General features: G+C 45.3%; 1 protein-coding gene and 1 long non-coding RNA gene across 3 annotated transcripts in view; both read right to left on the bottom strand.

The window, feature by feature from the left end:
- LOC310884569 (sphingosine-1-phosphate transporter SPNS2-like) overlaps positions 1-8,325 on the bottom strand; it is a 136,182-nt gene extending 127,857 nt beyond the window's left edge. Inside the window, exon 1 of one of the 2 annotated variants that reach the window (XR_014574287.1) lies at positions 7,853-8,325. Coding sequence is in view for 1 of the 2 variants with exons in the window: in XM_083806511.1 (XP_083662637.1) it covers positions 7,853-8,156 (304 nt within the window). In the remaining variant the exon portion in view is untranslated. The remainder of the gene's footprint in view (positions 1-7,852) is intronic. The other variant, XM_083806511.1, reaches the window with a different exon arrangement.
- A 1,387-nt stretch (positions 8,326-9,712) lies between these two features.
- The window catches only part of LOC310884449, a 39,651-nt gene continuing 23,767 nt past the window's right edge, over positions 9,713-25,596 (bottom strand). The window contains exon 7 of the long non-coding RNA XR_014574223.1: positions 9,713-10,119. This is a non-coding gene — a long non-coding RNA (uncharacterized lncRNA). The remainder of the gene's footprint in view (positions 10,120-25,596) is intronic.

The following is a 25,596-nucleotide window of genomic DNA, read 5'->3' as shown; positions in this document are numbered from 1 at the left end:
TGTTGTAGTTTGATATTTTGGGAGACAACATGCTGGTTGTCTTGTGTGGAGGCTTTCATGAAACACTGCATCATGAAGAATGGGAAGAAACCTGCACAGAGCCCTCCAGAAGAAACCTTCAGCCTCTTCTGACTGGGAATAGGTCCAAAGCGATGACCCCCAAAGTGGAGGACCCACATCCCATCCAGGATCCCTTACATTCTCACTTTCCTGATTATTTATACTGCTGTAAAACCAGAAGCAGGGAAACTTGTGTTCCCTCCCTTTCACTTCCTCTCTCTGCAACCCTACAGAAATAGCTGGGTTACACAAGACAAACACCCACAAAACAACAATGCAAGCAAACATGTCAAAAAAAACGTGTGTATGAGATGCCTACTGCGTACGCCAATTCTAAGTACAGTACTCGTTCAGTCTATAAAGAGCATGCAAATCTATTTTAATAGTACCAAACTCAAAGGGAGATTTTCTAGTATTCATAAATCAGAACTAAGGGGTTTGGTTTTACTTCGTTGTCAAGCTTTTGTTTTTGTTTTGCCTGTACCTGTCTCAGATGTGCTTCTTGAGTTTCAGACCAAGAATTTCAGACCTGTTCACCAAGAATACAGTTTGCATGAGAAGCCCATGCCACCTTCTGTACCCAAACCTCTCTAGAAACCAGCAGGAGTTGTTCACATCACTGCACCTCTTTGGGCTCTGAGCCCAAGCCCATCCTGCTCAACTCCCATTAACTTCCATGGCCCCTTAGGCATTTCACGGGTCCTTCATAGGACTGATTTTGAACATTCATTATTTTTTTCTCTGAAACACTCTACACCCTACATCCACGGCACCAATTTCCAGAAAACTCAACTAGAGAGAAAGATGTCATCCTCCATCTCCCATTTCCTATGGACGTTTTCATGCTTTTTGCTGTGATCCTGATCATGTTTGGTAGATGCTGCCTGCAAACACCTGCTGATTGCTTCCATTGCCTTCCCTCAAATCCCTCCCCAGTCTCTGGCTGTGCTGCCTACAGAAGGACGTACCAGCTTCTCTGCTGGGGATCCTTACACTAACCTCCCCTGTGTCTCATCTCCCTCAGGCTCCTCCACCTGTGGCCTACAGCCCTCTGATATCTCTTGACTGTGGTGGCTTCACACCGATAGCTAGCTAAGCTCCACCGCTGCCCCTCCTCTCCAGAACAAGGGGAGATGCTATGATGAAAAGAAAGCTCAGAGGTTGAGATAAAGACAGGGAGATCACTCACCAATTACCATCACGGGCAGACCAGACTCAGCATAAGGGAGATTAATGTAATTTATCGCCTACAGATAACAGAGTAGAGCAGTGAGAACTAAGAGCACCTCTCCACCATCCACCCTCACCATTCCTTTCCCCCGAGCAGCGCTGGGGAATGGGGGCTGCGTTCAGTTCCTGACGCTTCGTCGCTGCCGCTCCTTCACGGTCACTCTGCCCCTGCTCCACGTGGGGTCCAGGGGCTTCCCACAGGCAGCAGCTCTTCAAAAACTGCTCCCACATGGGTCTGAATCCATCCTTCAGGAGCAAACTGCTCCAGCACGGGTCCTCCATGGGCGGCAGCTCCCCCCAGACCCCCTGCTCCTGCGTGGGCTCCTCTCCACGGGCTGCAGCTCTGGCCTGGGGCCTATTCCTGTGGGGGCTCTCCACAGGCCGCGGCCTCCTCCAGGCCACATCCACCTGCTCCACCGGGGGCTCCTCCACGGGCTGCAGCGTGGAGATCTGCTCCGTGTGGGACCCATGGGTGCAGGGGGACAGCCTGCTCCACCAGGGGCCTCTCCCCAGGCCGCAGGGGAACTGCTGCTGTGAGCCTGGAGCACCTCCTGCCTCCTGCTGCACTCACCTTGGGGGCTGCAGGGCTGGTTCTCTACGTGCTCTCACTCCTCTCTCCCAGCTGCTGTCGTGCAGCAGTTTTTTTCCTTTTTGCTCTCCCAGAGGCACAACCAACATCTCTTACAGGCTTGGCTCTGGCCAGCAGCAGGTCCCTTTTGGATCTGGCTCTGATCTGACATGGGGCAGCTGCTGGGCTCTGTTCCCAGATGCCAGCCCTGCAGGTCCCCTGCTACCAAAACCTTGCCACCTAAGCCCAAAACACTGATGCATGTGGATTATAAGTACTGTGGGTGTACTGTCTTGTTCAGCAGGAGCTGCACTACAGGGTCCTCGTCTATAATTAGTACACATAAAGCAATGATGATGCCAAAAAGCAACTCAGCAAAAGTTCTGATCTCCAAAGTTCTTAATTTCTATCTGTAAAATAAAACTGTGGTTTCCCACTGAATTTCCTGAATAGGTGTCACAAACCCATGTTAGCAAAACCTTTATAATAAAGATCCTCTTTACATCCTTACAAACTTTGATTCAGGCAACACTTTATCCCACCATATTTCAGTCATGAGTTCCCCTGCACTATGGGGACACCATCTCTAAAGATACAAAGCAAGAGCTGTGGACTTTCATATTATGGCAAAGTCACTGATTTTTAACCATGTCTACTGAACCTAGTACTCTACCATACTACCTAGCGTGCAGTTTAGTTGCTTCTGGTGTACAGTCAACGAGAAGTAATAAAGAATAAATATGTAATAAATAGGGACAACTGAAAACAAGTTGACTGATGGAATTTAACCATATTATAGCTTGGCATGGTATTTGAAAAGTCCTGAAGGAATGATTACAGAATTCTTACACCTTTGACCAGAGAAGCTTCTCCACACAGCTTCTAATATTGACAGTCTCAGAGATCAAGGGACTAATAAGATCATCACATTCTTAAGAATGCACTGAATATTTATGAGGACCTTAACTCCATGTAATAAAGCCCATATTCACTGACTGTGAATGCTTGGATGCTTTAGGGATAAAATAAATCAACAGGCATAAAAGAGGATCTCAGAGGCAAACAGGAAAATCTGCACATAATAACAAAGATAGTAACTATCTGGCAAATCTACATCACAAGGAAGAAAAATACTATGATTAAACATAATAAGACTTCACTTGAAATGTAAAATACTCAGGAACAAATCCTGCCAACTCGCATAAGAACCAGCAAACAGGAAGTAGCTGACGGTGCAGTAAAGCCCATCGCACAGGGAAAAGACAACATTAGAGAACCAGATGCTACTACGCAGTCTTTGCCGTCGCGCTGCAGAGTGATTTCTATTGCTCGTTTCTGAAGTGTGTGAGTTTCAGTGCTCCCAGCTTTTGTTCACACTGCAGCACTTCTTGAATTCTGAGCCAGTAACAGGTGCCCAAGCAAAAAAAATACTGTTGTTCTTTTGCAAAATCTCGTGTCTGTGAGCTACTGACACCACTGGCTCAAGCATCCTTTCCTAGTGTTTGCCAGCATTGCACTCCTTCTACAGCTGAATCCTAGGTAACAGCAAGACTCAGATTAGCTTCACTAGATGAAAAATGAAGAGCTTGCACTGCCACTTAATGGTTTCCTCCCTGAAACTATACGCACTGAGCATAGTCTTGTTACAGTCGGGACAGGGGGATCCCTTTATCCCACCACGTGTATGAGACCTTAGATTGCATGAAGACCATTCAGTATGAAACATGAATGATATTCATGCAGTCTAAGATTTCACACATTAAGGTAATAGATTACAATTGCAAACGTGAACTCACAAATTACAGAAAGCAGTTTTGCCTCATAAACTCCTGAATGTCTTGGCATTTGGAGTTAGTTTTGAACCCTTCCTAACCCTTCAGTTATAGCTTGTACTACATAGTTTTAAACTTGACTTTCAACTTTCAGTAATCATTTGCATGTGTGTGTATCTTCAAAGAATGGTATTTGCAACTATGTGTTGTAATGGGAGGCTAATTAACACAAATATGGTTATTAGCAAGTTAGAGACATTTACAAGACAAAAACACCAGACCAAAGCCTATGGCTTACTGCGTCACAGGGATAGAGAATCTCAAGGGTGGACTCGTCCCAGCCAAGACTGTGCCACTAACTACATTACCATGGGCAAATCGCCGACACTCTACAACTCTTCCCCTTCTGTAGTGGGATAGTAAGACTCACTCACTTCGCTGGGGAGTTCTGCAGCTTAATTAAATCATTACCTTTAAATTAAAGGCACTACAGAAATGCCAGGAAGTAGCGTCTGAATTAGAAGGTGGAGGTGACACCCTAAATGAAGCAAGACTATTTTCATCGTCAACAGCAGGCACAGTAAAAGGTCATTCATGGCATAATTGCGAAACCGCATTCCAAGCTTCTGAAGGTAAGATGACTTTTCCCAAAACTTCATTAAGGAAAAGGATATGTCCCAGCATCACTAGATGGCTGAAATGCTATAGTGTCACAGGTAATCTACAAGGATTTCATAACTGCTAATCTTCCCTTTTCCTTATTTTTTGTTTTTCTAATAGCAACAAAATACCATGGCTCTTTGAAAGAACGCTCTTTCCACAGGCAACTGTTTTCGGTATGATCAAAGACCTATTAAGAAAATTGCAGAGGATCATTTCCCTTCAAGTCAGTAATGTTCAGCACTGTTTTCAATCTTTTCTTTATAAGAGCCACAGTAGAGGCACTCCCACATTTTGTCTGGGAGAGCTTCTCCCAAATATCATTATATTCTAATATTCCCCATGTGCAGTGGGAATTCTCAGCTCTGCACCAACATTAGGACGTTACTGAAAGATTCAATATTACTATTCAGGCTTTTTATTTTGAAAGTATTGGAAGAAACTTATTCTTAAACCATAAGAAATAGGACGGCCCTCAGCAGAGGCCCAGTTTTACTGTGTATTCCCAAAAGGGCCTCAACTCAGTGTCAGGTGTGAAGCTGTGCATGTCCCACATCTCCAACTGCACTCCAGTTTTGTCACGGAATGTCCCAGATACCAAAAGGCACATCCCGTCCCAAACGTCTTTCACCTGTAATAGGACATCCTTGAAACCAGAACTAGGGAAACAGGTACCTACTTCTTTCTTTGCTGCACCTGAAAAAGATTACCCCAAAACACCTCACTATACACGATCTTTGCATTCAGAAGTAAGAGTGTAAACACCAAGGAACACCGCATTTGCTGTCCACCTTTTAGCAATGAGGAGCAAGACGTGCCATGGGAGGGGGCAGCCTCCAATTTCTTTCTGTTACATAAGATCTCCCTGCACTGACTGGATGCGCATTATCTAAATTCTGTGTGGTTTAGCTAGAAAATAGCAGAAGATGCTCTGAGAATTACATCTGCAACAAAGAATTCCACAGATCATCATCTTTTCTAAATATGATGACTTTGACTAAATATATACCTGCTTTAAAAACATGCATCTGTGACCAGGAAGACCAAAACAGCTGCAAATTAAGTTTTAAACTAAGACAGAAGGTATGCTTTTAGCATCATGGCCAAACAACCAGGTTCTCTGCTCATGTCTGTCAGTCAGCTGCCTACTGACCACTTTGGGGCGTTTCAGGACGAAGTCCTAAAGTTTTCCTTTAAAAAAAGAGAAAAAAAAATGGGTAGAGGACTCTTACAGGACACCAAGAGAAAGGTTAATGACAAAGGTCAACTCTTATTTGACCTCAGAGAACCCACATCAGGGATCACCCTGGAGACACAAGTCCCCAGGAACCAGTTTCCATTGGTACCGCCGCTCCCGAACACTTTTTTTGGATGGAGCTGGAACCAGGAATTAACACAGTTCTCACAGCAGGTCACTGGCCTTAGGTGAGTCGTAACTTCTCATGCTACTTCCCCTGCCGTAATGTGGCTAGTGTTAAAGCACCTTATTATGTTGCTGCAACAATTCATATTTGCAACGTACTTTGAAGGTCTGAAGGGTTGTATTCACTAATTATTACCTGTCTTGAGACATGAACTGAATATTCAAAGTGCTAGCTTGATTCATATGCAAGTGCACGTCACATAAGTATGTGGTATGCACTGAGACTCAACAAATAAAAGCAAAGATTGCTTTTAAAGAAGACTTCATTATGAAGTCAGCTTTGAGCACAAAAATATATAATTTTATTACCACAGCTCTTCTATTAGACCAGATTTAAATTGTTCCTTGTTTCAGATTAGCACTTTATAAAACATCAGTTTGAAAAACAAATACCAACCAGCACAAGACAAATAGGTCGTGCAAAACTTGGTTCTGCCCCCAGCCGTCCCTAAAGGGAAAGTCTGATGTTGGAGATCTCGTAACCTTTGCTATCAAGCTGAAAGCTAGCAGATAAGTTCCACGGGGTGGTTACTGAGTACTGCCAAACCAGAGCTTACCCTAGAAATACTGTAGTGCTGGTGATGCTACATCCCAGCAGACAGGCATTTTTATCCTCTCTTTGGTCAGGCACTTTTCAGCCTTCCCACAAATGAAGATGCTTCTCCCCTCCCCTGCCAGAGCATCCCACATATTCTGTACTTGAAGACAAAAAATGAGATGACAGAACTGTTGCTCAAAGTAACTTAACAAACAGGTGAATAAGATAATGATTTAAATACATATATATAAACAGCCTGTGTATGCGTGATGGGGGATAGCTTCCTGAAAAAGAACCTTTCTACACCTGGAAGGAAAATGGTGCTTCGTGGTCACTCTCCGCGCTAGAGATTCCTATTTGAGGGTGAGGGAGCAAACTACAATTTCCTCGCCTAATAACAGAGCAATGTCGGATCTTCAGGCTGCCTCCCGTAATATGCTGAGGACCAAGTGACTGCTTGGTACCTCCCAAGACCGGGCCTTTGCATTTCCAGAAGGAGCAAGCCCTGTCTAAATATCATAATAAAAAGCCACAACAACAGTCAGCTAAATTTTCACTCTAACCCTTTCCATTTTGCTACCACAAACAGAACCAAACCATCCTGGCCAACTTACGCTGACAGCAACGACTGGATTTGTATCCCTTGCACCCTATTACTGCCCTACAAACATATTTTAATGCAGCATAAACAAATACGCTGATTTGCTTAACACCACATCGAGTCCTAGCGATTAAAATATGTATATGCATAGAGCAAAATTTATACATGCGCAGACGCATTTATAAGCTCCGAAGACAGAAATTATCAGTATTGCCAAACGCAGAATATGCATTATAGTTAATTACACGAGACAGTTGAGTGCCGCCAAGCCTACTTCATTTCTAATTAGAAAAACTTCAGCGATCGTTTTCTTCCCCGCTGCTATCGCCTGACAGGAACAAACGAGGAGTCCCCTCCGGGGACTGTGCAGTGCATCCTGACACGCGTTTGTTTCCAAACCCAGGCTCGCAGCAGCGCTAGCCGCTGGGGCATGCAGCGCCTGGCTCGCCCTTCGCTGCCGGCTCGAAGGCGAGAGGTGCCCCGCAAGGTGCAGCGCGACGCCCCAGCACCCATCCCAGTGCTGGTGGCACCTGCTTGCCAGGTCCATGGGGCAGAGACCCTTCTGGAGAAGGGGGTTTGCTTCGGCACGGCTTGCACCCCGTTTTCTTGGGGGCTGCGTTTCCCCAGTGGCAGCTGCCACCTGGACTGGGGATGCTGCTGGCACCCCACGGCACCTCGAGCATCCCTGTCGGCGCTGCCCGAGGAAGCACCGCTCGCTTCCCCCGTGCCAAGCCCGGACAAACAAAGGACTCCTCCTTTTATTTCCCATAAAATTAAAGCAAACCAGAGAACAATACCACGGGGGCCTCACAATGGGCGCTGCAGCAGCCCGCCTCACCCTAACCCACACCAGGGCGAAACGGAGCCCGGACCCCTGCAACCCAACCGGGGACCGAGCCCCGCTTCCCCCCGACCCCAAACCCCCAAATGCCGCCCGGGGACCCCAGCCAGGAGCCCCCCCACGGCGGGGAAAGCAGCGGGGAGGCCGCGCTGCCCTCACCTGCCACCGTGTACCGGTCCAGGTAGTTGAGCACGTTGCCCACGCTGAGGATGCCGGCGGCCGCCACGCGTGCCCGGCCGAGGCTCGGTGCCTTGCGACGGGCTGCGGGGCGCTCGGGCGGCGGGTTCATGCTGCCCGACAGCGTCTGCACCTCGCCCTCCGCTCCCCGGCCGCAGCAGCCTCGCTCGCCCTCTTCTTCTTCCTCCTCCTCCTCCTCCTCCTCCTCTTCCTCGTCACCGGCTCGGAGCCGCCCGCCGCAAGCCGGGCTGCTGCCGGAGGAGCCGTCGCTTTCCAGGCACATCATGGGGCTGCGGGAGGCAGCGCCGCGGAGCCTCCAGCGCGGAGCCGCCGCCGCCGCCGCCGAACCTCCGCCGCCGCCTCAGCGCCGCATCCCGCGGCCGCCCCAGCCCCAGCCCCTGCCCGCGGGACCGGCGGCCGCCGCCTGACAGCCGGGGCGGGGCCAGGCAGAGAGGGGGCGGGGGCGGGTTGTGGCTCTGCCCACTGCCCCCCCTCAGTCCTGTCAGGGGTTGGGGTTTGGGCGGGAGGGCATGGGGGGTTCTCCTCAGGGACCCCCGGAGATATGGGGGGACCTGGGGGTCTTGGCAGGGTGGGAGGGAAGGGACTGGGCACAGTTCATTGGTGGGTTCAAATAATGAGTGTCCCAGATGCAGTGTTATTAAGCTATGGTGCTATGCAGCTGCTGAGGGAACGCTCGTTGTGTGTGGAGCCTGGGTGGCAGACGGGGCTCGAGATGATTACCAGGGCCAGTTGGTGGCTGAGGGGAAACTGCACAAGTCCCACCTCAGCCCACCTTTGGATTACGTTTTAACCCCAAGCCCACCTCTACCTCAAGTTTTAACCCCACCTCCACCTCAGGTTTTAACCCCAAGCCCACCTCCACCTCAGGTTTTAACCCCACCTTCACCTCAAGTTTTAACCCCAAGCCCACCTCCACCTCAGGTTTTAACCCCAAGCCCACGTCCACCTCAGTTTTTTTTTCCACCTCCACATCAGGTTTTAACCACAAGCCCACACAAAAAGCTCCTCGCATAGTTTCAGCTCCCAGAGTCGTCTACACACGGGAGCGCTGCCAGGGAAGGGACGATGTGAGGCGAGGTGAGGGTGAGCTGCCATGTTCTGCAATGTGCTGCCGACCTCGCCGCTTTCTGCCTGCCCCCCCGTGATTTTCCTACTGCATGGCGGTGGCTTCAGGAACAACACACGGCTTCAAAGGAAGTAAAATGGCTCCAAAATTCCCCGTGCTGAGAGCAGTTTTGCCCCACTCCCTACAAAGTTCCACCTTGGAGCTAAGGGCCGAGAGAAATTTCATTTCAAAAGGAGAATTCTTCAAAGAGATAAAAGCCTTCATAACCTGAGTGGCTCCAGCCTGTCGTACCTGTAGTAAAACTACAAAAGCTAGCTCCAAAGCGAGGAGTAAAATGACACCTAGGAGCTCACGTGCACCTGCCCAGGAGCAGTAGGTTACGATTTCAGGTTTCCTACCTACAGAACTGTATCATGAGTGAGGCCTTCGTCTCTGGGATAAGTACTTAAACAAAACCTGTCACCTACCTCTGAACAAACCAGGGTTACTCAGAGGAGCAGCACAGCATGGTGTGTGCACCCAGCACAGCTTTGTGTGCTTCTCGGCGCTGCAACCAGTCTCGGCTGTGACCAGGCACCAATGACACCAGGGCCAGACCTTGTCCTAATCCAGGGAGCAACTGCAGAAGGAAACCTGGCGGTGCTGCAGGTGAAAAGGGCACTTTCTGGTGAGGCAGCATGCCATTCGGTTCTGTTTGGGCAATGCGCCATGAAGGAGAAGAGTGAGCACTGTTTCTGATGACACTCGATACTCCCAGTAACGGTAAGTGACGTTTTTACATTGAGAGTAGGTCTGCATAGATGTTACAGAGCTGGTTTCGGTAACAGAAACAGAGTAGCTTGCGGTAATATAGATGATGTTCAAGTTAACTTGTCTGAATCTAGAGAAATTTATTTACCCCATAACAGCATTTGCAGTTCAGATTTGACTGACTGCATGGCAAAGTTTATACTGACAAGTCTGCTTCTTTACTTTCCCACTAATTTCATTATTCAAGTGGTATATGAGGTATATGTGGTTCTGAGGGTTCAGGAAGTTCCTCAGAGGCCAGCCAAAGTATCCAGGATCCCTCACAGGTCTGCTCAGCACGGTCTGCTCCAAAGACTGTTCCACGCCGCTTGTGCTCCCCATGGGCATTGTGTACAGTCCCCAAAGACTAGTCCTGTTTTGCAAAGAGAGGACACTGTTTAGAAGATGTTAACAAGGTTAACAGGTAAGGCAAAATTAAAGAGCTTAGTTTTATGCATGAAAATGCTTCCTCTGAAAGCAATTAGGAAAGGACAGTTTTCTTGATAAACAGAAGTTTAATTTTTTTTTCCCATTTCTAACCAATATCAAGTACACAAACACAGCTGATAATGAAGTTAAGGTGGCTTGCTGCACATTAAAATAGCTTAAAAAAGATTGTGGAGTGGCTTCTCCAAATCCCCTGGATCCAACAAATGCCCAAGAGGAGAGTGACCAGCCCAAATGCCAACTTGCTGTTGAAGGCTAACATACACTCAAAAGTCCAGGCAGGCTTCTGATGACCATTGAATATGGAGCAATGCAGAACTGAGCTGAAGGCGCTTCATGTAAGAGCATCCTTTTATTTCTGACACAGGAGGAGCTTCAGCTCAGAAACATCTACAGATACAGCACAAAGGAGGAGGCATTGATCAGGTAGTTACTTCCACAGCCATGCAAGATCTTACAGCCAACCTTAACACCTTCAACTCTACACGACAATTCACGAACAGAGAAGATGCCAATACATAAATCGTGTGACATGGATGCAAAGGAAAAACAGAGGGAACTGGAAAAAATGTGATGGAATTGGCATTACTGGCATGATGATTCATACAACTGAACTGCTAAAATCATTGTTTACTACCTCTTCAGAGGGGCAGAGTAGATTCCAGCTTAAATACACTGCTGTTTTTTTTTGCTGTTACAGGTTGTTGAGAGGGGATTTGATTACAGAGTGCAAGTTCTGTCATGGGGAGAAAAATGCCAGTACTAAGAGCTCTAATCAAGTGGAGAAAGGCATAGCAAGAACCAGAACAATGGCTCAGAGCTGGAGTTAGAAAAATCCTAATGAATCATCTGTTTCACATTTGTTAGAGTGATTATCCCCTGGAACAAAATGCTAAAGAAGGGGTGTATTCTCCATCCCTTTTTGTTCTTGGATCCAGGTTGATTGCCTTTCTAGAAAGTGTGTTATTGAACTCAAACATGAGCTATTGCACACCACAAAGAAAACTGGCTGTAATTTAATGATAGGAGGTCAAGTTAGGTGGGTTAAAGTCCCAGCCCTGAAGACAGAAATTCTTACACTGCCTACCAAGTACTTGTTTTCTGCACCCACTTCAGTCTCTAGAGTGATCTGAGCGTAGCCCCAGGGAAAACACGTTACAACAACCTGATCTTGAAATGGTGTTTGCTAAACAGTAGTGTTCTCATAGCCATGGTCATAGAGATGGAGAGCACCTTCCCAGAAACTGGTGATACTATGTTCTCTCTAGAAACTGGGAAGCTCCCTCACTCTGGAAACGCTACCAGGAAGTGAACAGATAGAAGACAATGACAGATCTCTCTCCAGTCCTACCCATTTTGGGGTTTTGAACAGATTGCAACTCTGCAAGAACAAGAATAACCTGCAATTGCCCACTGTCTCCTGGCTTCTTTTTTTCTTCAGTAATTTCTTGGCTGAATTAACCTGTTACTAGGAATTGATCTTTCTTACACAGCAGCATTTATAAGGTCACCCACCTCAGAAGTGTCTTGTACCATATGTTGTAATGGGTAGAACCGCTGAGAATCAAGCAGGTCTTCCAAATCAGCCAAGGGGGCTACACATTAGCATATACCTCCACATTTTCCAACAGTCACTCTTTCAAACGGACTCTCTCTCTAAGCTATCTGAGGAGACCAGACTCCTAATTTGTGTGTTCAGTGCTCAGTGATGTGAGGAACCCGCTGGTCAAGATCCTTCTCCCTCCACTCTCTTATATGACGTCTCACTGAGGAGAGCTTTGGGCACCAGTGCACCGAAACCTCTTTGCACAGGGTGCCACATGCACAGAGCAACACAGCCAGACCACGTCCCCTTCAGAAGCGTTTAATTATGCAGAGAAGATATGAACAATGCTCCAAGATAAACAGAAGTTTTACAAAGCTCTCAGAAGGCAAATTAGACTTCATCTCAATGTCAAAATGTATTGGTCTTTTAATCGGTTCCCTTGATCCAACAGATATGTGATGGAGGCAGAGATAGTGAATCAAAGGAAAAATCCGTGAACAGGAGCTGCCATCCCAAGGCTCAGTTGCTTTCTAACCCTCATGCTGTAGCGCTTGAAATGATAAAATGGATGCAGAAGAAGCTGTATTGCCATGAAAACATCTAGCTTTTGCAGAATACTAGCAGCCACTCTCTCCCTCTACTGCAATCCTACATAAGTGCCTGAATATTTGTTTGGGAATTTTTTGGTTACAATATTTTTTAGAGTTCTAGTCTGTTAGCACAGTATATCTCATGCCAACCACAACAGAAAAAAAATAATTCCTTCCCACACCCAACAAGAAAAAACACAACATACACAAACACCATACCAAAAATCTACAGGCCTAGCAGACTGTTCAGAATCACAGCATCCAGAGGAGTTATTACAGCAGGCAAACGCACCGTTATCCTTTGCAGTTTCTAGTGAATGGCCTTTGATGTTCAGGACTGTTGAATGTAGTAATCCATCTCCAAAAATACTGACCTTCATTATACTCAGAGGAGGCTCAGTGCCCCAGATAAACAGAGCTTGTGGTCTCGCCTCAGGTCCCAGCGGGACTACAATTACTAGCACACCACATTTTTGGCAAGTTTTGTCCCATGTTTGAATGGGAGATGTTGAGCCTGAACTACTGCCTTCCCCCACCAGAGGAGTCAGATTCTGCAGATGATAACATGCGTATTTGCTGTTAGTGTCCCACTTCTCAGAACAGCTAAATACTTGAGGTCTGATTAACTAGCATTTAAGAATCCAGAGTGGAATGGAGAGTTACAGAAATAGCATTCTTGCACCACCCCAGCATTTTAGGAAGGCACTGCCAGGTCCATGTGGGAGCAGAGGAATCCCAAAACAATAGGGACAGACCCAGCAGTTTCCAGTTTATAAACAGCTTCCTGGCATCTTACAAAAGAGCTTAAGCCACGAGAAGGGGATCCTTACAAAAACAACATCAACAGAAATGGTTGCACCGTTTGCCTTTGCCCACATAAGGACAGATAAGAAATGAGGTCACACAAAGTGGAGCAGGCTGAAACTCTACAGCTCTAACTGCATGGTTTTCACAGTCAACTTAACTCATTTCAAGACCAAATTTCCTCGAGGAACTTGGAAAATTCCAGCTCATTGCTTGCAGCTGTAATTAGGGCCAAGCATCCATTGTCCCAAACATTGTCCCCAAAATCACAATCCCAGTCCCATAACCTCATCTGATTTATATTAATACTTTATCAGGGTCACTTGAATTTATAGTACTCCATGTGGGCTCAAGCATTTGCATTTAAAAACAGCTATAGCCTCAGCACCTGTAGGGTCAATCTGTATATTCAGAAGAGGGATTTATTTTATTTCACATTTAGTAATTGTCATGCCTTTTCAGCATTTACAGTGAAGCCCTTTGGTTTATAATGTGATACTGGGGACGGACTGAACAGCAGTTACATCCTTGGACTGAATGATTGCTTACAAGTATAGGGGACAGGATTTGACAACTCAATCTATAGGATGGAGGGCACCAGCTTTTATTCTTCAGCAGTTCAACTTAAGTCTCCAGAGTCCACAGCGGTGATTGGCCCACTTGATCAAAGAAAACTGAACACACACGGGTTGCTTCCCTAGTGAATTGCTCTGCCCAACTTGTAAGAAGATCAAGAACATGCAGAGAGCTCTTTGACCGTTACAGCAAATTCTATACCACAAGCATGATAAAAGTCATTCAAAGCTAAACCACTACTCCAAAATTAGAAAGCTGAGCTAGGTACTCAAGGTAATGGTGGCTACATGTACTAGCAAGATTCTTTGAAGGGGTCACAGTTTGAATGCAAGCAAGATCATGGAATGTAAAAATGTTCTAAAGAAGAACGTCCAAATTATTCTGGGATCATTCGTGTCTTGAAAGAGAAAGAAGGAGGTTCTCAATCCACTGTCCAGGTAAAGTAGCATGGAGTAGGGGGTGGGCAGATTTGAATTTAAGCTTATATTTTATTGCATGGAAAGCAAAGGAGAGAACACTTCAGTGAGATAGATGCAGAGTAAAGGGACGCGTGTTGTGGGTTACAAAACTAACTGCAACTCTATAAATTATTATCAACTACTATTTCTTAGTTCAAGCAATCTTGTTTCCTAATCAGAGAAATTTTAAATTAAGCATCATCTTCAACAAGAAAGAGAGCTGATCACGTAATTGTTTGTTATGATTTGTGTAGAAGTGCTCCTACCTGGATTGTCTTTCTTGTATGCAAACAGAATATAGCTCATGAGTAATTTCCACTTCTGTGTATAGTGTCTGGTGTTTTAATAGGGCCTATTTCGCGAAGATGAAACAATCATGAGTCCAATTAGGAGAGAAATAACAACAACCAAGGAAGCCACTCACTGAGAAAGAGGCTATAAAATGCATACTATAACCACAAAAAGGACATTTTCTGATAAATTCAAAACCATAGATAAAACAAATTGATAACGAAGCAAAAGGACAAAATATTCTGTAAACAATATTTTCATTTTCAAGTCTATTCTAACATAAGAGTAGTATTGACAGTGTACTACCTCCATCATTAGATAAAGGAGTAGAGCTGTCAACAACAGACTGTGCTGCAGTCTGAAGGTACTAAGGCTTAAGATGCTTTTAAGTCAGAACTTCAGAGATTGTTAAAAGAGCTGGATGAGGGCTCTCTGCTCTGCTGACACAAGACATGCTGATAACTGTTAACATGGAGAGCTTCCAGAAGCCTGGAAGCGAGTTCATGCTGTGCTGATATTTTATAAGTATAAATACAGGTCTGCCAACCTGGCAGTAGTTGTGAGTAAAATAACGTAAAGACTGACACGGGACTCGATTAATCGAGAAATATGGGGATCATGTAATTAGTATCAACGCACAAACATTTATTAAAAAGTAAAAAGGTAATAATTACCAAATGAAATTAATTTTTATTCTAATGGGATCAGAAATTTGCTTGCCTGCCGAAAGGTAACAACATCACTATAATGGACTTTTGCACAACACTTAATTTGGTATTATATAACATGCTGATTAGGGATCCACAACAATTCAGACTTAACATGAGACGTTAAATGAATTAGACTTGGCTATATAACAAGTCACAAGATATAATTGTAAGGGGAGATATATTACTAAACGTATTTCTGAAGGAGTCCCTCAGGAAGTTTAGCTCCGTTTGGTTTAATATATTGTTAGTGACAAGAAGAAAAGCAATCAACAACCAGGGCTACAGTATCTAGTAAAGTAAGAGTGGCAGAGCTTACTGCTGGAACGATCAGGATTGGTTGGTAAACTGGAATAATACATTTTAACAGCTAGGAACACAGAACGTAGGTCTTACAGGACAAAAGATTCTAGTCTGGAAACGTGACTGGGCAGACAGCGAAAGCTCAATTGAATGTGAGCTCCCAACTGAGTGCTGTAGAAAAAATGGGCTATGAACATCACAGAAACCTGGAGTAGGAAGCGAGTGACATCACCTTTTAATTGTGGTGCCACATCCACTGCTGACACAACAAGTACAGTTTCGTTGACTACCACTCCACTGATAAATAGAAGAGTGAGTACTCAGGAAACAGCTGCAAGAAAGATGAAGGGGCTGGGAACGACGTTTTAAAATGAAAAATTCAAGAAGCTCAATGGGTTTAGATTTTTAGGCCAAGGGCTTACTCGCACTGATTTTTGAGCATATATACGGGAAAATGAATTCTGTTGCTACAGTTCTATCCGTGTAACCGTAAAAAAATTTAAAAAAATAAAAATAAATCCTTTCCAGCTAGGATGTGAAGCTACATAGATTTGAAGTACAAACAAAATTCATGTTTATCGATAAAGATAATTAGCTGAACCAATTCACCAGCAATTGTCGCAGTTCTACTTTACAAAAAATTATTTAAGTCAAAATCAGATACTTTTCTAAAACCTGTATAGTTCAAACAGGAAACTGTTGCCAGCTAGCTCTTTTTAGCAGGTAATTCTTCTAAGACAGGTACATTGCATACCTGGTGCTCATTGGAGATGCCAAAGCTGATCTTCTCCAACTTCATTCTGAAATGTAATCTACAGCCAGACCAACGTGCAATCACATAACCATGCAAGCCAAGACAAAAGAACAAGGTAATCTCGTGCCTACAGGTGAGAGAAGACTGAGCATCATTGGCAGACTTCTCCACTGTAAAGAAGGCTGGGCTGCATAATGGAAAAACTCACTGCAGCAGGAAGAATATAACAAGCTCTTCAACCTGCATCATTTCCTAAAGCGACTCAATCAGCAATAGTCACACAGATGTATCCTATGCCTTATTCTATGAATTACAGTGATACTGGTGAATGTGTGGAAAGAACATTAAAAATAAAACCTTTGCAAGCGAGGTCCATGTCTTGCAGTAGAGGATCTGGTTGAATACTACTGTAACTCACTTTTTCCTGCCATTCATAAGCTGCACAAATTGCCATCAGCAGTTCCTTTAATTGAATTACAGCGTGGCTGTGGAATCAGGAAATGTGCTTTCTACTCAGGGGAAGAGAATGTAGAGGTAGAGATTGGCACATCCTTTCAGGATACATATATTCAATGTTGATTCATGGGCAGGTCTGAAATTCTTTTAGCAAAATGTGTATTGGCCTGGAAAGCTGTCAGGAACAGTTATCCCAAAAAACAGAGGTGCAGGGCATTTAGTAACCACTGATGGAAATAAGCAGACTCCACCTTAATACTGCTCCTAAAAATAGTTCAGTTTCCAGCCAATTAGAAAAAAATAGAATTATCTCCTGATGGCACCTGGTGCATATGATGGTAGCTAGTTCAGCTGCATCTCTTTTATCTTTTCCATAAAACGTGGGACTGGAAAAGCCTTCCAGACCTTCATATTCTAAAAACTTTCCCACAGCTCCCATACCCTTTTGCTCTTTGACTCATGCTATCTTTTGGGTTAAATATATTTAGTTTCCTGTTGTTCATTCCTATGATATATTTATAGACAGAATCTTGCCCCTCACAGGGTAGGCTCTTACCTTCACTCATAAAACTGGTTCTTAGGATGACTGGGAAATGGATAACCTTTTTCTGCACTTGTTTCCGAGCTTAGAGCCCCATGCAGAGCTCTAGAGATTTCATTCCTACTTTGTGCCATATATTAATAACCCTTTATCTTTTCCTGATTACTAGAACTACAATTGCATGTTTCCTGTCTGACAGACTGGATCCACCCTTTGACTGGCCTTATATCTAGTCTTCTTCCTCATTTGATTGCACCTAATTCTTCTGTATAGCAGAAATCCTTGCTGACTTATAGGTTCATAATCCCACACCTTGTATTGCTGAATTGTATCCATTTCAGTTGCATTAAATTTAAAAATTCTCCATAAATGTAAAACAATACGAAACATTGAATAAGATCACATGCATTGTTAGGAATTTCATTTCTCAATACTCTCATCTCATTTCAATGCTGCTTGTCTCGTCTTTTAAAGATTCAGCCTAAAATGCACTTATTCTCACATCCTCACTTGCAAATTATTCCCTTGGTAATCCTATATGAATCGTTTTACTGGGATCCATATCTCTTATTATCTTCCCTGTCTTATGAAAGGAATTGCACAGCTAAACTGAGCATTATTCCTGTTTCATAAAACCAGATGAGACTTTGTCCCTTTGTCCGTTTGCCCCCTTCCCTTCCAATTACCCTTTCAATATTCTCAATTTATGATGACCAAAGACCTGTTAGCCAGATCACTTTTTCCTATCTCTTAAATATAGGAGTTCTTCTCTTCTCCGCTTGTAGGGTCCTATTCTCAAAATGCAGATTTGTTCAAACACTCTGCAGCTATATTCTAGTTCTTTCAGTATGCTGGAGTGAAGAGTCATGCATTCAGGAGGAATTCCAGCAATATTTGTAAAATAGCTGACAAAAATTCCAGGCCTTCTCCATATTTAACTAAGTTGGGCTCCCTAATCAGTTTTCCTCCTGAAACAGAAAATCTGATTCACAAACCTACTTTTGTTTATCCTTTCATTTAATTTAAATAGAACCAACTTATGATCACCCAAGCTAGGGTAATGTTTTTCAGCAGCTTTTTTATAATATCCTTACCACTTGCAGAAATCATATTTGAAATTATATCATCTCTTGTTGATTCAGGCACATCTTGATGAGAAAGATCTGTTAGATATAATATCCAGGACAATCTGACCTTACATTTAATAGCATCTTCTCTCCGGTCTATTATCTGGGAGGTTTGTCTTCATATGATAGTCACCAGTAATATGTCTCTTTTTAATAATCCTACAAAGATTTTATGCAGATATGATTCTAATAAAAGAGAGAAGCCTTCTAGCACCAACCTGGCAGAGCTTTTTATCCATGCTGTCCCTTTCTAGTTCCTTACAGCCTGTCTTGTCTTTAGCACAGGAGAAAGGGGAGCAGATGTCCTACTTGGATTTTTCTGGACAATGCAAATGGATTTCGGAGCTGTAGTTTACACATAACTTCCATGTTGCAAGGAAGACTGAGAAAGTTAAAAGCTCATCACAAAGTCAACAGTTTATGCTAGAAACATCTAATAAGTCAGGGCCTGCCATTAGCTCTGTTTGCAGCTTTAGACTATGCCACAGCCAGACAGTAGCTAGAGGATGATGAGAGATAGCAGTGAAAATTTCTCATCACCATTGATCATACCTGAAAAATATTTTTCACCATTATGAAAAACATGTTCGCTGATGCCCTTGACTCCTTGGCTTTTGCTTATAGAAAAAATAACCAAGGCCTTGGAAATACTAGTGTTGAAAAAAACAGCCAGAGCTTTCTTTGTGAAGAAACCACAACTTGTGAAGGACTTCACAATTCAACAATACCCAAGCCACAGCGCTTTTACCACCACAAAGTAGCTGGCCCTTAATACCACATGAATGTTTTGTGAGCTCTTTTCCAGAGAAACATTTTTAGCATTTGGGTTTTCCTTCATTTTTGTGGACTGAACTCCCTGTGGAATGGGCGATGAAACACAATGCCGTTTTTCACATCTGAGCGCCATGGGAATAGCACTGCCCTTCTCCACCTCCAGCCCATGGAGAAGTGTGCCCTAAAAGCAACATAATTATGTAACTGACCTCTTAACAGTAACTTTCCCTCTTAGCACTTGGAAACATCCTCCTCCCACACAAGCATGGCAGGGTTAACCGGCAGCTTGTTTGGGTCGCACAGGTAGGAGTCGATTTGCTCTTGTCGCAGTTATCACTGACAGGGTGAGAAAAACTAGTTCAACAAGATGCAAAACCTGAGCTGACTTCAGGCCATAAGAATGCCCTGCTCCATCTAAGCAGCTCCCTGGAGAGGTGTGGTTTTGGCACGGCATCAGGCAGAATTATACCAGATAACTAAATGCAGTTCTGACAGCCCCTGTTGCTGGCCCTGAACAAGCTACTTCATTTCCTTTCTTCCTCCATTCAATGGTCACCAAGTAAAACAAAGGTCTCTGACGAGATGAAAAAGTATTACCACTTCAGAGGAAACCTTCAAAAGTTGGACAAGCCAAACTGTGCAAGCCTTTGCAGAGATAAACCTACAGAAAGCTACGTGTATAGGTTATATCCGCACAACTTTCTGATGCTGACACTCTCCAGCTCATCCACTAGCATCTCCAAGAAAAACACAACGTCTGTAATGTTCTTTGAAGCGACACACAAATACTAAAACATCATGACAGTCCAAACCGTATTTCAGGTGAGCAGCAAGTTACTGTCTCTGCTGAGCTTTGATTAGCCTGAACAGCTAGAAAGCAAATGGCTAGGAAAGCTGTCACCGCCAACCAGCGTAGCAGGCATTCCCCAGATGGGTGATAACAGCTGTGCAGTCCTCCCAGTGATGTTTTACTTCCTTACGTATGAAATCCAAGGCTTCTTTCAGAATCATCATCTAGGTTTGCAGACATGAAAAGAAGCGCCTTTAGAAAGCGCCCGTGAGCAACCTGGCTTGTCCTTCTGACCTCAGTGGTGACAGAGACCTCCAGGCCAGGTGTTCTGCGGTGACGATGCAGGGGCGGGTTTACCAAAATGCTTAAAGGTGGCTGTAGTTCTTTGCTGCTGGCACTTCCTTCTAAGTCATACGGCTGCCTGTGCCACGAGTCAGGCCCCTCATCCCTACCACAGCTTCCTCCAGCCCTGTGTTCGGAAAACACAGGAACAGAGTGAGGGCTGTGCAGAAGAACAGCCCATTTTGCACTTGCTGCATTCTGCTTGGCCCTGCACTCCCTCCCCAGAACTGGCTGCACGTTGGTGGTACGCACAGTAACGCGTTTGTCCTCTCTGGCAATACCGACACACCACATCAAGGATCCCAGGGAGCACATTCGCACTGCAGACTCCAATGCCGAGGAATCCAGCCAAACAGCCAGCTGCAGCGTGCTTCAGCTGACTGGCTGGAGAGCACGGGGCCCCTAATTCAAGCTGCAGCTGAGAAAGGCAGGCATATCATGAAGCAAAGCCTGCTAACAGCCTGCTAAGGTAGCTACCATCATGTATCAGGCCTCAAACAGGTGCATCTAGCACCAGCTGTGAGCCTAGATATTGAAAATACCCTAAAAGCAAGAAGGTGGGAAAAAAAATAGAGAGTAGCTAGCCCTGCATGAGCAAACAGAGTTCATTGCACTGCAAGACCTAACATTAAGCTGGAAAATATGTGAGCCATCCAGGACAGGTTCAGGACTTATATTAGCCTCCAGATAAGCCACTCGCAGCCTGCTCCTGCTTGTATCTAGAGGCAGAGAGAATTCCCTCTGAACCAGCCATCCACAGGCTGCTGCCCTCCCGCTGTGGTGTGAGCTTGGATAAAACACAAAACCTAAGGGGCTTCCAATGGGGAGCATCAGCCCACACTCCTAACATACCCTTGGGCTGCAACACCTTTAGTGAAGGCCTTTCACACCGACATCTTTACTTTTTTCCCCCCCATTTCTTTAGAAAAGAGGTATCTCCGTGTGAGGTGAGAGGCAGGGGCCGTATCCTTTATCTTTAGGCACAGCATGCTTCTTGAGGCACTGCACTGACACAGCCTACTCTGCGGGATGCTCTTGTTTCAAAGCATTGCGACTGAATCAGATCAGGCTACTTCCTTGGTACTTGTTGCAAGGAGAGAATATTTTCTAACTGCAGATTTATTTACAGGGAGCAGAGTGAAGAAAGAAGTGCCCAAGAGTTTTAGTTAAGGTATTTGAGTACAAGGGGTAATACACTGGAAACCGCAGAAATCTCTTGCTAAATTGTGGATGAAGCAGTAACCTCTTGGGAGGTTCGCCGTACCAGCTGGTGCGAGGTCCCAGGGAAGGATTGCTGTCACCGTGCGATGTGAAGGAAGGTGCAACATCCCGCCCAGTGGGCATTTGCGGTACAGCAAGCCCACGAACAGCAATATTTACAAATAAAGTCTAAGAAATCACTGAGCAATCTGGTAGCACTTCCAATTTCTTGAAATTGCCGTGTCGAGGCGTCTAACTTGCTGTGCTCCACCCTCAGCTGAGAGTTCATATTGCAAGCCTGAAAATGGAAATACGGACATCGGCTCCACCAGTTCCCCATTGCCCAGGGATAAGTCTGCTCTCCGCATCGCCCAGTTTGCACACTACCAGACCACACAAGAACGTGCTCCCATTTCCTAGCGGCAGCAGGACTTCAGCATAACTCAAAAAACACTTCACCACTCTCTGATGGCAGGTGCAATAGAAACGTTATTTACTACTGTATTTTCCTGGCAGCTTTCCTCGATCTTCCTTGGAGCAGATGGAGAATGAGCAGCACTAACCGTGAAGCTGTGGGTGTAATCATTCACACATGCCTAATACTCCTTGAGCAGCAATCACTTCACTCAGTATGGAAAAGCGTGCCTGCCATGGGCAGCCAGAGCCCTTCCCTTACGCAGCAGCCCAGAAGACCCTAATCACCACAGCTCCCCCAGGCATTTACAAAGGGGCTTGTTGATGCCACCAGCTGTAAGAGACCAGGGACGAGAGTTACAGAAAAGGAGCAATGATGAGGAAAAATGTGAGCTATTTTCCCACACCCCCAGGGGACAGGTGGCAATCCCATTACCGTAGTGGGGTGGGGCAGGGTGGGGGGAAGAAGACTCTGAGTGCAGTAATCAAACAACCTTGTGAGGATGAGGAAATACTCTGTTTCTTGCAACAACACTGTGAGCAACCAGATGCATTAGAAACTCCAAGCCCTCGGTACGTGACTCACCCTCAAATTCCTTCTGATACTTCCTCACACTTTGTTTCACAGCCCCTAGCCAGCAGCACGTGCCCCATGCATGAGCCAGACACCAGCTTGCTCAGCCTGGGAGGTCAGCAGCAGGCGCGGGGCAAACCTTCGTGGGGAATGCTTCCCTGGGTGTAACCCTACTGCGTGCTGCGTCGTACCTGGAACGCAGGTCGGGTTTCCTGGGTTAGTTCAGATTTCTTACAGAAAGTGACAGAACAAATAGCGGAGAAATACTCAAAAGAACTTTAAAATATTCATAGGCTGAAGCCTGTTGTTTCACCTCAGCCACGGAGATTTCAGCACGTGCCCTGGTGTGTGCTGGCATCCCTTGCACACATGCACAGGGCTCCCAGAGCTACCACCCTGCAGTATCCTGCACCCTGATTCTGCTGTGGCCGCCCCAAGCCGACAAGCAGAATACCAATCACCTGCATCGCAGCCTCCTTGTTTGCTCTGAGGACATCAGCAAGACTCCTACACAAGGATTAACGCATCTCAGCCTTGAAAAAGGCCAAGACAAGACCTGTCCTTACCCTGCCTCCCTTCACCCCTGGCCTCCCTCCGGCTTTGCAAGAAGCAGGCATAGGTGACAACCTGTACTTTCCCCTACAACCACATCGCCCTGTGTGCTCCACCAGAGGGCAGGCAGCTCCCTCTCCTGGCACATGGCCACCCGCCACCATGGGCTCACCCACAGACGTGCTGCTGAGGGTCCCGTCCCCCGGCCCCTTAGTTTCTGCTGACGGGAGCCAGTCCGGCAGGCACAGCCTGACTTCTCTGCGTACAACCAACACGCTGCAGACGAAAAGCAAAAATACATTGAAAGGGCACCCGATGAATAGCTTTCATCCATCAGATAGCCTCCATCCTGCAGCTGGACCTCCTTTGTTAGGCCAGGTTAACCAAGTTTTTCTAGCTGAAGAAAATGCTCGGAGATAAGAGAAGTGGTGAATGTCCTGCATTTCGGTCAGCCCCAGGGGATGGTGGGGCCCTATTCTTCTTCCCTCTGTGGGGGAAGACAATCGCTGCCCTACAGTGCTTGATGTGAATGAAGAAAACACAACGTGCAGCAGAAATCTGAGTGACAGATGGGGGTCTGTGGCACAGAGCAATCAGGTGTCTTGTAAAGGGTTTGCTGGGAATCTGCAGCAAAACCAGGGACCGAAGAAAGATGTCAAATACCAGTAACACTCCTGTGTTTTCATTACAAGGTTGTCTAGAAAAATCAATGCTCTCAAAGTTAGCCTAAATCATATAGCCACGGAGAAATGCCTCCTTTGCCGAATTTTATCCTCACCTCCATTTTTCAGGGGGTCTCCCTGCCTGTTCCTCCCCTGACCTCTAGTGGTTTAGGCTTTGTCCAAAGTAGAGGAGTGATGGAGCTGAAGTGAAAAGTTACGGTGCTAGTTCTGGCCCAGTCTCCCTGTAGTAGAAAGAAACATTTAAATAGAAACTGAATCCTAACAGCCTCTAAATAACATTCTGAACTTGTAGAGTTTGAACTAGACAAGCCTGGTTCATTTTCACAAATTTGTAGCCTGCTCCTGCAGAAAGAGAATGTTTTTCAGAGGAAATATTAACCTTGGTTTAGTCCTTCCTAAGCCCAAGTGTGTAGGTTTCTGTGGAATCTGTCTGTTCTTCTTGCAGACTAAACACAGGAGAGGGGAAGAATTTGGGAGGTGCTTTCATTCTCCAAACCTGGATAATGCAGGGACATCAGGACTCGGGAGAGCACTCAAGATCTCAGTCTCCTCAGATACGTGCACCAACATAATAGTAGCCAATCAAAATAATCATGTTTCCGTAACCCACATGGAGTTGACTGTAAAATATTATTGCATGGATAATTGGGTAAAGGAATGTCATGCTTTGATTTTGACCTTTCTGGGTAGCGGGTGCCATAGGTATTCAAAGTACTGTTTGCTGCTATAGTAAGTGCATAGGATTTCTCTGGACACTTCACGAAGAAGTAAGACTTGAGGCAGAGCATGTCAGATATCCAGCTTCTTCAGTGAATTAATGCACTGCTTGTCAAGATGACTATAAGGTCATTATGCCTGAGCTCTAATTGCTATATGACACAAATATAGCTATGCCAGCAGAAAGCCCTGAGCTATTAAAGGAACATATGCACCCTTCCCAAAGGAGCATTTGCTCCCATCTAATTGAACTTAACGTAAGTTGGAGCAAGCCCTCCTCTTCCACTTCATCTGTCTAGATCTCAAAAAGAACAAGGAAAAGAACAATTCCCCCCTTCGTTCCATCCTATATATTTGCCACTGCAAACAGAGCCCAGGCAAAGGAAGAAGTCTGGCTCACCCATCCAAATCATCTGGAAATGGTCAAAACACGCTTTTAGCTGCATCATGTTCTAATAATGCCTTGGTCTTCAGACCCTTCAGGGAAGGACTGTCATTATTCTGTTAGGGATACAATGCACACCTATCCCTATACACTAAATAATTAACACCGAACATGTTTACAAACTGAATCTTTTTCCTGTCTCCACGCATTTCAGTCAGTGCGGATGAGATCTCAGCAGGCTGTGGAGTTCCAAAGCCTCACCCCAGCAGCTGACCTTGACAGCGCACACTGCGAGGAGCAGGGGAAGACCTCGCACGGTAAGCCTTGGAAGAACACTGGTGATGCTGCCTCCGAAGCTGTGCTATAAGGTCCTTGCCAGATTTGGCAGCCTCGTTTCAGGGTAAAGAACAAAGAGGATACTTATCCTCTGCTAATTGGAAGATGGCAAGCACTTTATAGATGCTGCTGTATGCACTGTTAAGTGCTATTCCTCTCCTGGGAGTGCTTCCCATATGCCTCCTGTGGTCATTCAGATGGATGAAGGTGTAGATTTTTTATTTTTACTTTTGGAGCTGCCTTGTATATGCAAGCTTCCATTCACCTGCATACAGCCTCTGAGCTCCATTTTCTCTTCAGGCTAGTCCCAGAACGAGAACTGTTAGGCTACTGATAGCTGGCTTTGTTTTGTTAACAGAACTTAAAAACAAAAACAAACACATTTAGAGATGATCCAGCTTTTTTTTTTTTCATTTGTTTTCCAGGAAACTAAACCAGAACAAAATTTGAGTGGAATACATTTAAAAACTTACTAAATCAGAC

This window comes from Anser anser (assembly GCF_964211835.1).
Source record: "Anser anser genome assembly, chromosome: 20".
NCBI lineage: Eukaryota > Metazoa > Chordata > Aves > Anseriformes > Anatidae > Anser > Anser anser.
The sequence above is the reverse complement of the archived record's forward strand: the minus strand, read 5'-3'. Positions and strand labels throughout refer to the sequence as shown.